The 12,852-nt window shown below is 27.7% G+C and overlaps 1 protein-coding gene across 1 annotated transcript; it reads right to left on the bottom strand.

Moving 5' to 3' along the window:
• Positions 1-4,068: 4,068 nt before the first annotated feature.
• Positions 4,069-12,762, bottom strand: LOC107442895 (F-box/LRR-repeat protein 12). The gene is made up of 2 exons (XM_016056574.4): positions 12,393-12,762; positions 4,069-10,039 (listed from the first exon to the last, which is right to left on the bottom strand). The coding sequence occupies exons 1-2, from the start codon at positions 12,467-12,469 to the stop codon at positions 9,139-9,141; spliced, it is 978 nt and encodes a 325-aa protein (XP_015912060.2). The 5' UTR covers positions 12,470-12,762; the 3' UTR covers positions 4,069-9,138.
• Positions 12,763-12,852: the final 90 nt, after the last annotated feature.

Below are 12,852 nucleotides of genomic sequence, written 5' to 3'. Positions count from 1 at the left end.
AATTAGAACTTCAATTTTCTGACTTAATGTAGATAAAAGAAAATAAAAATATCAGGATAAAAAGATTAAAATTAGCTTGGCGTTTGAAACTCTTTAAATTTATCGTAACATGTATTTGTATTAGTTGACGAGCATTCAGTTTTTTAAGCTTGCATTTCAGACTAATTTTTTAGATTATATTTATTTCTGGGCATTTTTTATTGTGTGCATTTTCATTTATTGTTTATAATATCAACTATGATTCTAAATCTGTTATCTCAGGGAATGAACCTTATTTTTAGTAAAAATATTCTTTTTGAACTTACATATTTTTAAACTGCATATTTATAGTATTTATTTGCAAATTTAAAAAAAATTATTTTATTAATATTGATTTCTTTTCAACAAATTACTTATTTTTATCAGTATTTAATTTTATTCAATTTTTTAATTATTAGTAACATTAAATTGTTGCAGTTATTGTTTAGCATATTGATTTTACTAAGTTTGTATTTATTCTTGGCGTTTACAGATATTTAATCTGCATACATATATTTATATTTACATATATTTATTCATTCACTAGTTAAAAACAATATAGAATTATTTTGAATCACTTTCATGAAAATTTTATTTTATTCAATTTTTATTTATTTGAAACATCAAACTTAAGCAGCTATAGTTTAGTATATTGTTTTATTACATTTGTATTTATCCTTTGCATTTACGTATATTTTACGTGTAATCTACAAATTAAAAATAATTAAACTATTTTCAAGCAATTAATCATTTTTATTAGCAATTTCAAGCAATTTATGACTTTTTTCGTATTTTTATTTCTTTATTATTTAATTTTATTTATTTATTTGAAACATCAAACTGTAGCAGCTATTGTTTAGCATATTAATTTCTTACTTAGTTTGTATTCATTCTGTGCTTTTATAATTTTTCAAGATAGTTTTTCATTAAAAGATTTATACTTATGCTTTGAAAAGGATTGTCTTGACCTTTCCTGAAACAAATGAAATTTTGCTGTTTAATATTATGAACTGTGAAATTTGTGACTTTAAATGTGCTTAAATTCATCAAGTCAAAATCATTGACTCCTTGAATCTATCACCCACCCTAATCCGCCCTTGCTAAGAATGCCTTTCTTTTTCTGTTTATGACGTCCTTAAAATCAAATAATGCACTTTTTTATATAGAATTTATGCCTGCATTAATTAAATGCATTGTACTGTTAAAAACAGTTTATTCATTTACACTTATTTTTTAACTAACTTATTTTATTATTGTAGAATGATTTTTCTCAATATATATATATATATATATATATATATATATATATATATATATATATATATATATATATATATATATGCTATGTTTATCGATTTATAATTCATTTCTCTGGATTGATATGTTTTCAAATTGCTTTTATAGTCTTTTTTTTAAATTAAGTAAAATCTCGAAGTATATTTTAAAATATGTTTATTGTTGTAGAATTTCCTGTTGAATAAAATAACCATTCATATTCTAAGTTAAAAACCTGAATTTGACTTGTTTTTTATCATATTTTTTATTACTATCCAAAAGAAAAATCTTTTAGAGAGACATTTCACTTTTCTAAGGATTTTTGAGGTCTGAAATTTGAAATCTATTAAATAATTTCAAATCAAAATTTTATGTTTGTAAATTATGGCAATTTTATAATTTTGACTGACAAATTATATTATACGAAATGAATTTCTTCCATTTAAAAATACTTTTGAAGTTCACATCGCAGTTGGCAACTTCATTTGTGGCCTAAAAAGGGGGACCTTTATAAGACAGCCTTCTGTTGTACATATATTGATACTGTAAATTCTGCTATTTTGTGTTGCAGATTGACACAGTAAATTCTGCTCAGGCCCTCTGTTACATATTGATAAGTTAATTCTGCTACTCGACTTTATGCTGCAGATTGACACAATAAATTCTGCTATGGCTTTCTGTTGCATATTGATACAATAAATTCTGCTACCCGACTTTGTCCTGCATATTAACACACTAAATTCTGCAATTTGGTTTATATTTTGGTCATTTCATAAGACCAAAATATAAACCAAACTGTGGAGTCTTAAAAAATAAAATGTGCTTGGCCAATTCTTAGATGCAAGAGAAATTGGAATAACGTTTTGAAAATTATAGAATATATTCGTTAAAGGTCATACTTTTCAAAGTATGAAAAATATTTCTTTCCCTAAAATTGGTTACTGATTTTAAAAAATACGACATATTTGTTGGTTCTCTAAAGTAATTGCGGCTAGTATTTTTTTATAGCTAAATAATTCAAATTTTTAAGACAGACTTATTATATTGTGTCAATTGTACTATTTTTATGTTTTTGTTCATTTACGCTATGTGTTGAGCATAATTTACTAATTATTATAGCCAAGGAATATACCATTTAATCTTTCTATAAAAAAATTAATTATGTAATGCATTTCTTACTAATAAAAGTTTTTGTGTTGCAAACATAAACAATATTTCATTAAACAACTTGTTTGCTTATTTAATGCAGGTTGTAACATAATTTTAATTGAAAAATGATACATAGAAATTATTTTTTACTATTTTATAATGGTTTACAATTGTTATAAAATTTATTTATTTATTTTAAGTTGTACTATATGTTTCAAATTTTTTATATGAACAAATGAATTTATTGTATGTTTCAAAATTTTAAAGAATTGTTTCAATAAATTCTTCCCCAAAATTAATAGTTAGTGGTTTTTTTATAAATTTTATATTTAATACTATTAGTTTTAACTATTTTGCATAATGTATTTCACTAACTACGGGAACTTTTGATATGCAACACTTAATTATAAGCTAAGCTTTTTTTTTAATTTTTTTTGAAGGTGCCTAGCTGAATTATCAATAAGAAAAAAAACATAAGACTGGCAAGTGTTGAGAATGGATGGCTATTTTTTAGCGCTTGAAACGCGTTGGGCTTTTATTTCCATTCGCATGTATTATTTATGTTTTATTAATCAAATAAGGTAAATTTCTGTTGGTTAATGACAACGATTTATAAACTTGTGCAGAGAATGAAATAAAACAGGATGTGAAGTTAACAACAAAAAAAAAAATCTCTCTGAATAACTTTTGTTATAATGATCTTTCAAATGGTTCTCGGTAAATGAAATAGTAACAAATAATAATGAAAAATTAAGTGTTTATAGCTTTCTTTGAAAATCTCATTACTCAGAAACTTTTGTATTTTGTTATTTAAAATTACTTACTTTAATATGGTGTAGAAATTTTTATACTTCAAATTTAAAAATAAATAAATAAATCTGTGCCAATAAAAATTCTAAAAAAGATTTTAAATAAATATATATTTTTTTTTGATAAATATGCACATGGAATTATCTTTGGATAAACGAATTTTATAATTGCATACAAAAATTTGTCGACACACATAAAAATTTCTCAAAATATGACGGAAAAAAATTTACATCAAGGGGCCCCAAATTTCCACCCCTTACCTGACTAAAATATTGGGCGCATATTTTCCTTCTAGCAACTATCCGCTGAGTTGTGATGACTCAGCGCATAGAGCGCTTGCCTCCCAATGAGAGGCTGGTCAATATGAATTCTCGCTCACACTGACTTTAGTGTTGACAAAAAATATTCTCAGTGGTAGATGGATCATGAGCTTGAGTCCCGTTGCCATCAGGCTAACCACGGGAGGTTATCTTGGTTTTCCTCTCCATGTAACGCAAATGCGGATTAGTTCCAGCAAAAAGTCCTCCATGAAGGTAAATTTCTCCTAATTACACGATCCAGTTGTTCCCTTGTCTTCTGAATTGGGTTCAAAATTACAAGGCTACAGAGTTGGACACTGATAGTTGTAAACTCAAAAATTGGGTTGGCTAACGACGATTATAAAAATAAAATAAAATTTCCTTTTAAAAAATAAACAATTTAACATTTTTTCTTTCCTTCGGACTATAATCCTTTTCGTCCTAGGTGATAATTAAAAGAGAAAATAAATTAACTTAATTTTAAAGTGTAAATATATGCACAATGATGTAATATGAGTAGTCCAAAACAACATATTTTATTAATTTTTGGAGACATTTAAAAAAGCAATTTTGCAACAATGGAGCAGATCGTAGAAATTATTTCACATAAACTATAATTACAAATAGTTACCAGTAATTCAAGTTTTATTGCAGCACAAATTATTTACCAATGATGCAATCATTTATTTTTATTGACAAATTGAATTAAAATAAAAATTACTCATTGCTATTATGAAGTAAAATTTATACTTCAAACCTACTCCACTCTAATTTCAAACAACATGGAGTAAATTTGAAGAAAAAAATTGCAAAAAGAGTATTTTAAAGCACATAGGAATTAACACAAATTTAAAAAAAATTTTAGCAATATGAGTGGCAATACCTACACAGTATGAAATTATGTATGCATAAATACAATGTTTATATGCTTCAGTCGATTCTACTTATTGCATCACACGTTAAATTATTATTTCATTTTATCTGGCATACTTATGAGATAAGCAATTTAATCAGCTTCAATGGCTATCGATTCTATTTATTGCATCACATGTTAAATTATTATTTCATTTTATCAGGCATACTTATGAGATAAGCAATTTAGTCAGCTTTAATGGCTATCGATTCTATTTATTGCATCACATGTTGAATTATTATTTCATTTTATCAGGAATACTTATGAGATAAGCAATTTAATCAGCTTCAATGGCTATCGATTCTATTTATTGCATCACATGTTACATTATTATTTCATTTTATCTGGCATACTTATAAGATAAGCAATTTAATCAGCTTCAATGGCTATCGATTCTATTTATTGGATTACATGTTGAATTATTACTTCGTTTTATCAGGAATACTTATGAGATAAGCAATTTAATCATTTCATTTTTGTATTATATATACAGTTTACCATTATGAGAATAGTGAATACAATTTTTTCACCATTTAATGGGGAGGAGGGGGGGTTAAATTTATTTAATGCATAACAAGTTTAATACATTTTTTTTCTGGAATAGTGCAGGGTTCCCACTCAATTTTGTGAGGAAAAAAAATTCCCTGACTTTTTCAGGTAAATTTCTATGAAAGTCGAGACCACGTTTTATCTATATCAGGTAATTTTTCATCAGAAAATTTTTATTCTCTTATTTGTAATGCCAAATATTAGGTTTTCTGTGTAAAAAAATATCATTAAACGAGGATGAAAACATTTCAGTCTAACTTAAATGTTAAATTTTACAACAATTATAATAGATGCAGGGTTGCCACAGAAAAAAATGAACAAAATAGTTGCTTTTAGTAGCCTAAAGCATGAAAATAATTGCTGAACCTAAATTCATCAAAATATGACTAAAATTTTATTAAATTATTTAAATGTCACATACCATGATACATTTAGTCAAGTTGGTAGCAAATATGATAATATTTATATAAATGTTAGTGTTCTAGCACTAAATTTTCACATAAAAAAATTAGAATATTTTCAGAAAATTAAATACTTTTAATTACTAGAATTCATTCAAAAAATACTTTTTCATTAAAAATTCCCTTTTATCAAAAATTACTTTAGCAAATATATATATATTGTGAAAAGTAATTACTCAAATTTAAAATTCACTCATAATATTGTATTAAAAAATTTTATTTTAAAAAAAAACAAGCAGAATTTCGCAACAATAATCACCGAAAAGGTTATCCAGAAACAAAATAGAATTACAACAGAATCTGTGCAAATTGAACGAATTAAAAAGTAATGACTCAAATTTGCAATTCAAAATCTTTTTTTTTTTAAGAAAAGAAAAAATTCAGTGTGTTTAGAAGCTCCCGAGGACTGCAGGTTTTCAACCAATTTATGCTAAAAAAAACATCTTCAGAAGTACAGAAAAGTCACCCAATAGTGTCCTTTTCTTAAATATAGTTGTTTTTTTTAGTCTTTTCAGGTAAAAAAAGTTGCAACAGTCGCCTCATGCCGAAAATAGTTACATTTTAGTCGTCTGGGGCAACCCTTTGTTAGAATTATTTAACTCGAATCTCAATAACTGATTTCTGTTATCGACAATTTCAAGATTGGTAACTTTCTAGGTTTTTGTAAAAAAAAATTGCGATTTCCCCCAACTATTCCCTGTTCTCACTGACCCGTGGTAACCGTGCACTAATGAGCTATGCAATGAAAGCTCAATTTCGTGGATGTTTTATTTACATAACTGATAGATGAACACACTAAATACAATATTTCCATCCTTCCTTGGCAATTGATCTCGGTATTCCATAATAAAAAGCTTTATAGTATTTTTCTTTATCTGGAACACTTATGAGACACACGGTGAAAGCACAATCACACGGATGGATATATGAACAGTAAATACAATATTTTCGTCATTCAATGGCTATTGAATGTATTTATAAAATAATAATTTTTTTAAATTTATTTACCTTTTAATCTTTAACACTCATAAGACGTATAATGAAAGTATAATCTCATGGATGAATTATTTACATCATCAATTTATGAACAGTAATATATAAATAGTAAATACAGTAGGGAACCAATTATCCGGAACTGTCGGGACCATCGCTATTCTGGATAACTGATTTTTCCGGTTTTCTGAATCGTTACAAAAAGCCGTTTTTTTATTGTTAAACCCAACTAAAAAAAAAAAAAATTGGAAATAATCTTAAAAATAAGAAAAAACGATGAAGTAATACACTAATGATTATTTCCAAAATGATGGTAAGGTAAACATCTTTAAAATAAGAAAAAAAAAATCCTAAAATCTTATGAGGAAAAAAAATTTTTTTTTTAAAAATAGCGAGAAAATTTATCGAGTTTCGTTCCGGTTTTTTGGTTTTCCGGATAACGGGTTCTGTACTGTACATTATTTCCGTACTTCAATGGCTATTGATTTCGGTTGTTGCATAATAACAAAATTCATATACAGGGTGCAAAAAAGGTTGGTTATAGTCAAATATCTCGAGAAATATGGGTCGGATCGAAAAATGAAACTAGAGAAATATTCAGAATTTTAGGTACTTTGGGATAATCTGGTCAACCATTTCCGCACTTTGAGATTATCCCGTCAATCATTTACATACTTTGAGATTATCCCATTCCGCCAAACGCAATATCGCCAAAAGCTAGCTTCTGCATCAATAACTACAAATTTTATCATATTTACTGTGTAATCCTTAACTACTGGAGTTAGTTTTCTTTAGCGTGTTGAAATATGCTGCTTTTTTTACTCCACTGCAAAATGATTTGCATTCGGTATTTACCTAGCACCGAAGAGAGTGTTGTGGCATATTTTCAAGCATTTTTTTTTTTGTAGTTTTAATTAAAATTTAATGTGTTGAGAATGTTTACTTTGGAAAATGCTTTTCATTACGATGGTGCCAAAGGATTTGTACATTTTAACGAGCGTTGACAGATCGACAGGATAGTACCAATTTTGTAAAAGTTATCCTATGATACCAAACTCTGCCTTTCATCCTCATTCCCAGGGACAGGGTAAATCTTAATTTCTTAAATATGAAGTCCTATTTTTTATTCCAGAAAAAAGTAACCCTATTTGTGCATAGGCATATGCATTTTGTTTCATAGTTGGCGCTGTAACCGAGAAAATAAAATAGTGTATAAACTGTTTTAAATGGTGGTATCTCGAGAGATTGAAAAAATGTGTTTATTTTTTAGTTCTCAAATGTCTTTATGTTTTTCTGTTATTGAAAAAAAATTTATACGTGTCTATTTATATACTTTAAAATCTGAGAGGTCTAGAGATTTGTCATTTTTAACATTTTTCAAACTCTATTTAATTTTACTTGATTACAACATAATTCATTATGTGAAGCATTACTTTTTTCTGAAGAATCCAAATCTGCAACTATAAAAAAAAAAATAGTGGTTCACATATAAAATTCTAAAGTTGCCCAACACCTTGTCATTTTTAACATTTTTCAAACTCTATTTAATTTTACTTGATTACAACATAATTCATTATGTGAAGCATTACTTTTTTCTAAAGAATCCAAATCTGCAACTATAAAAAAAAATAGTGGTTCACATATAAAATTCTAAAGTTGCCCAACACCTGCCTCCAACGAGTGAGTTTAGTATCATTGGATAGCTTTTAAAAAATATTGATTATTCGATCCAATGTATATTTATCGAGATATTTGACCATTTTTAAATTTTTTTTTTTTTTACATCCTGAACATATTTTTTTACATGGAACATTCATGAGACATGGAATGAAAGCATGATCTCATGGATGGATTACACTGGAAAAATTTTTTGTTGTTGTTGTATTTATGCAAAGACTTGATCTTGCCTAATTCGAGCGAGGTGATTTCAAATTAGTTTAGCTCCTAAAAATACATATTTTTTTAATGATATTTTTAATCTACTTTTTGTACACTGGGGAAAATCTCTTTTGTTGCATTTATACAAAGACTTGATCTTGCCTAATTCGAGAGAGGGAATTTCAAACCTGAAATTAGTATAGCTCCTAAAGCTATGGATTTTTTTTTTAAATGATATTTTTGATCTATTTTTTTTTATTGAAGTATACAATTTTAAAAATGTTATACATAACAAGGAATCAGGTAAATGCTGCAACAAACTTCAAGAAGAATTAGGGCACATTATTAAGATTGAAATAGAATAGGAACCAATGCCCAGAAATGTTGTTCTGCAAGGCTAGTGGCGATTTTCTATTCAGAAGCACACATAGAATCAATTCATAATAAGAAAGCGCCTCTAGTAGTGTATGACGACATTTCCAGGCATGGGTTCCTATGCGTTTTCAATCCTTATGTGCCCGAACTTATCTAGAAGTTTGTCAGAACATTTACAAGATTCCCTGTTACATATAGCGTTGTACATTTTGACTAAAAAAAAAGTGCTTTTTATAAACATTTAGTAGCTTGGTGACAGAAACAGATTTGAAATCAGCAATGTGAAAATATTCAGTATCCGTTAAAAAAACAAAACATTTGTTCCCCAGTGTTATCAATATATCTGCATATAATATTTTCACTCGTAAATGGCTATTGAATCTATTTATTGCATAATAAAAAGTTTATGTATATATATTTATCTGGAGCACACATGAGACATATAATGAAAGCATGATCTCATGGATGGATTATTGACCTCATCGATATGTGAACAGTTGGGATCTTTAAAGCAGTTGCTAGAGCACCGGAAATCTGCTTTCACAGTAATTGATGGATTGTAAGGAGGCATAAGAAATGCATGCAAACCGATAGAAGAAATGTTTGTATCTCTAACACAAATATATGATAATTTCGGAACAGCATCTTTCTGACATTTAAACAGTGCACGATCATTGATGAGTGTATGGCCTATGAACAATTCTTTAATCTTAGCACAGTTATCTAAAATAATATGAACCCCTTCGTTAGATATATCAGTACCTTCTACATCTAAAGTTTCTAATTGAGGAAGAATCTCAATCAGAGATTCAATACCGCCGTTGTTAATTCGAAAGCAGCCTTCGAAATATAAAGCCTTTAGGCATTTGAAGGTTGTAAGAATGTGCAAGTCTTGACTAGTTAAAAAATTATTGCAGCCTCCCAGATCCAAGCAAGTTAAATTAGGCAAAGAAAGGTGGGGCTGAGATCCGAAGAATGTACTAGGTGACAATTCAGACTCTCGGATACTCAGGTGAAAGATATTGGGAGGTAAATCACTGATAGATACATTCGGCAAAGAACAAGACACCAGGATAAGCTTCTTGAGGTTTGGACTTTTGTTTGATATTTGCCAAAAGCATGACTTCTTCACAATAACAAGAGAGAAAGGATTCATTGGACTATTGTATTTTGGCTTGAGTAGATGGAATTCTTGTAGGTTGTTAGTGAAATGGTTATTAATGAGGCTTAGAAAGAATCTTTCTTGGAGAGGCTTCTTTACAACAATAATTCTTTTAAGAGTGAAATCGTCAGACAAAATTCTCCATCTTTGGCAAACCCTTAAAGACAATGTATATGCTTTATTATATTTGAAATAAAACATTTTGACCACAAAACATAGAAACTTAGATACAGAAGTAGAATTTACAATAAATGAATTCATAATCACAACCCTAGCAACAATTTTACCTTAGCCCCAGTTGGGCTGACAATTGGCTCAATATGGGTCCTATATAGGGACAATATCGGCCTTTATGAGGCCAATATCAGACCTATATTGGCTGATTAATAAACATAAAATATACGGTGAATTTGATAATTATCAACAACACTTTACCAATATCAGCCGTGTATAGAATTAATTCTATATAGGGCTGATATTGGTGGTAAAGTGGCTATAAAATATCGGGTAAATCGGACAATTCTATTTAGGGCTAATATAGGGGAAATAACGGCTCTTTGAAACCCTATTGAGCCAAGATGTGAATATTGGTCCAAAATATATTTACAAATAATATTATTATAGGTAAATACCAGAAAAAAAAATTTACAAATGGAAAATATGCCAAGTATAAATTCTAGTTTTAAAATGTCTAAATAAAATTCAAGAATATTTATACATAAATGTAATCGATGATTTCTTGAAACTTCAGGACATTTGGATTTCCATAAACTTCTGAATTGCAATTAGCAAAAAATCCAAAAATCCAGATTTTTTCCGGAGTACAATCATCTCTGCATAACTAAATTTATGTGCCCCATTTACGATTTTAAGCATATTTAATGTGCTACAGCACATAAGCGGAATTACTGCGGGAATTATTTCCGCACAAATTCTTTTTTTAACTTATTCTGCAATAAACATCAACTCACTAAATTGTATTGACAAAAATAATTTTTTATAAAGACAATATTCATAACCACCCCTATTGAGATAAAATGTGTCATTACTGCTTGAGGCTTATATATATATATATATATATATATATATATATATATATATATATATATATATATCATAAGTGCACAAAAACAATATAATCCATAATGAAATACACTTTCGCAAAATCTTATGTTATAAAATAAATTTTTATCCCTGTGGCAGAATTTTTTCGAGCTTTCTGCAACAATTTTCTCTAGTACTAATACCTTTCTGAAAATAATTTTTGATAGTAACAAATACATATATATATTACTAATTTCAACAACAACAATACTAACAGAAGCATTTCCTGTTTACAAAATTTTTTTTTTAAAAAAAGCCTTTATATACAGAATAGAACAGTATTATAATTTTTTTAATTATATAAATGCAAGAATTTTTTTACTATACATATTCTGCTATTATTAGCAATATTCTCCTGTTCTAAAATTTTTTTTTATGTAATTAACTTTGTAAAATTTAATCTATATTTGGAAATTACTTCTTATAATATCAATCAGTCATTGTGGAATTTTTTTTATTCTTAAAGCAAAGTAAAAAAAAAAATTATGAGCGTTTCTGCTATCTCTGAAATGCGGTAAAGGCATTTTTTGAAAATAATTCTGCACAAAAAGAAAAAAAAAGCTCTGCAGAAAGAAAAAAAAAATCTTTCCAAATATACTACAGATAAAAAATATTGAACTTTTTTGCTTCCCAAATAAAAAATCCTTCTGCAAAAATCTCTGCAATGTTTTGCAACAAGAAACAAACCACTGGTGAAACTTAGAAATAATAATTTTATTGTAATGATAGGAATCTATTTTGTTTAGTTGTTTTCTTACAGTAATGCATTCAAAAGAACATGCTTTCATATACCAATTTTATACTAGTATATTTTTCATTAAGATACATAGGTAAATATACTTCTAAAAATAAAAATGCTCTTAAATAAATAAATCTTGATTATATTTTGCAAATTAAGAGCTGAAAAATAATTTTTAATTAAAGTATTAATGTTCATGGCTGTCAAAATTAGGTTTCATTTCAGATGCAGTATATTTTGATGAACTCAACAAAATTTCCTCAAAAAGCAAGAAAAGTGTATTAGTTTTTTTTTTTTTTAGTTTCTTGCAGGCCTGGAAATTGTCAAGACTTGGTGATTATTCTCGCACAAATCACGATACGGAAATCTCTCCGAGAAGTTTAACAGTCATAACTGTTAAGCGAGTTTTCTAAATTTGCTCTATGTTATTACATTTTGCTCGATTCTAGAGTTTTTAGTTATAACATTTTTTTATGTTTTTTTTCAGTGAAAAGTTCTTTAAATTACACCTACTTAAATTTTAAAAATCATTTACTTTTCTTGTAAAAACAATCGCGAGTAAAAATTATAGTCTGGCAATACCTTTAGAATGAAAATTCAAGCACTGTACTATTATAATGAATAACCATTTATAAGATATACGAATTACTCTAGCTTGTTAACTTACCTGGAACACATACAGAGTTCACTGTAATCTAGTCTAGAAAAAATGTCCAATAAAATAGAATCGGGTATCTTATCCATAATTATTTTTTAGAATGGTCTAAATTAACATAAAACTGTAATTCAGCCGGTATCACAGATTGATAAGAGGGAAAAAAAAGTTATAGAATTATTGGCTCATATTTAATGGTCTAAAAATTTAAGCTACAACAGTTAGAGAAGTAAATGAGGATATTAGTTACTAAATGCGATGAAAATTAGCAAAGATCAGAGATTTTTAATAAAGATTTGTGAGATGAGAGATGCTCAAAGAGTATGATGCTGATGAGTATGTTTATATTTGTTAATTAGCGTTGGACTGCTTACTTCTGCCTGAATCAACTCCTGTTACGGTCTACCAGCCTTAGCCAAAGGGAATTTTGATAAGATTCTGATTTCAAGCAAAGCTATAAGCAAACATCTTC

Source organism: Parasteatoda tepidariorum, chromosome 5 (assembly GCF_982258835.1).
Source record: "Parasteatoda tepidariorum strain Cologne lab strain chromosome 5, Ptep-v5.0, whole genome shotgun sequence".
NCBI classification, from domain to species: Eukaryota; Metazoa; Arthropoda; class Arachnida; order Araneae; family Theridiidae; genus Parasteatoda; species Parasteatoda tepidariorum.
This window is presented reverse-complemented; position numbering and strand designations above follow the sequence as displayed.

Coding starts and splice junctions, on each gene's coding strand:
- LOC107442895 (XM_016056574.4), bottom strand. CDS start 12,469: ATGGATAAGATACCCGATTCTATTTTATTGGACATTTTTTCTAGACTA. Junction 10,040..12,392: donor GAACTCTGTATGTGTTCCAG/GTAAGTTAACAA, acceptor ATTGTCTTTAAG/GGTTTGCCAAAGATGGAGAA.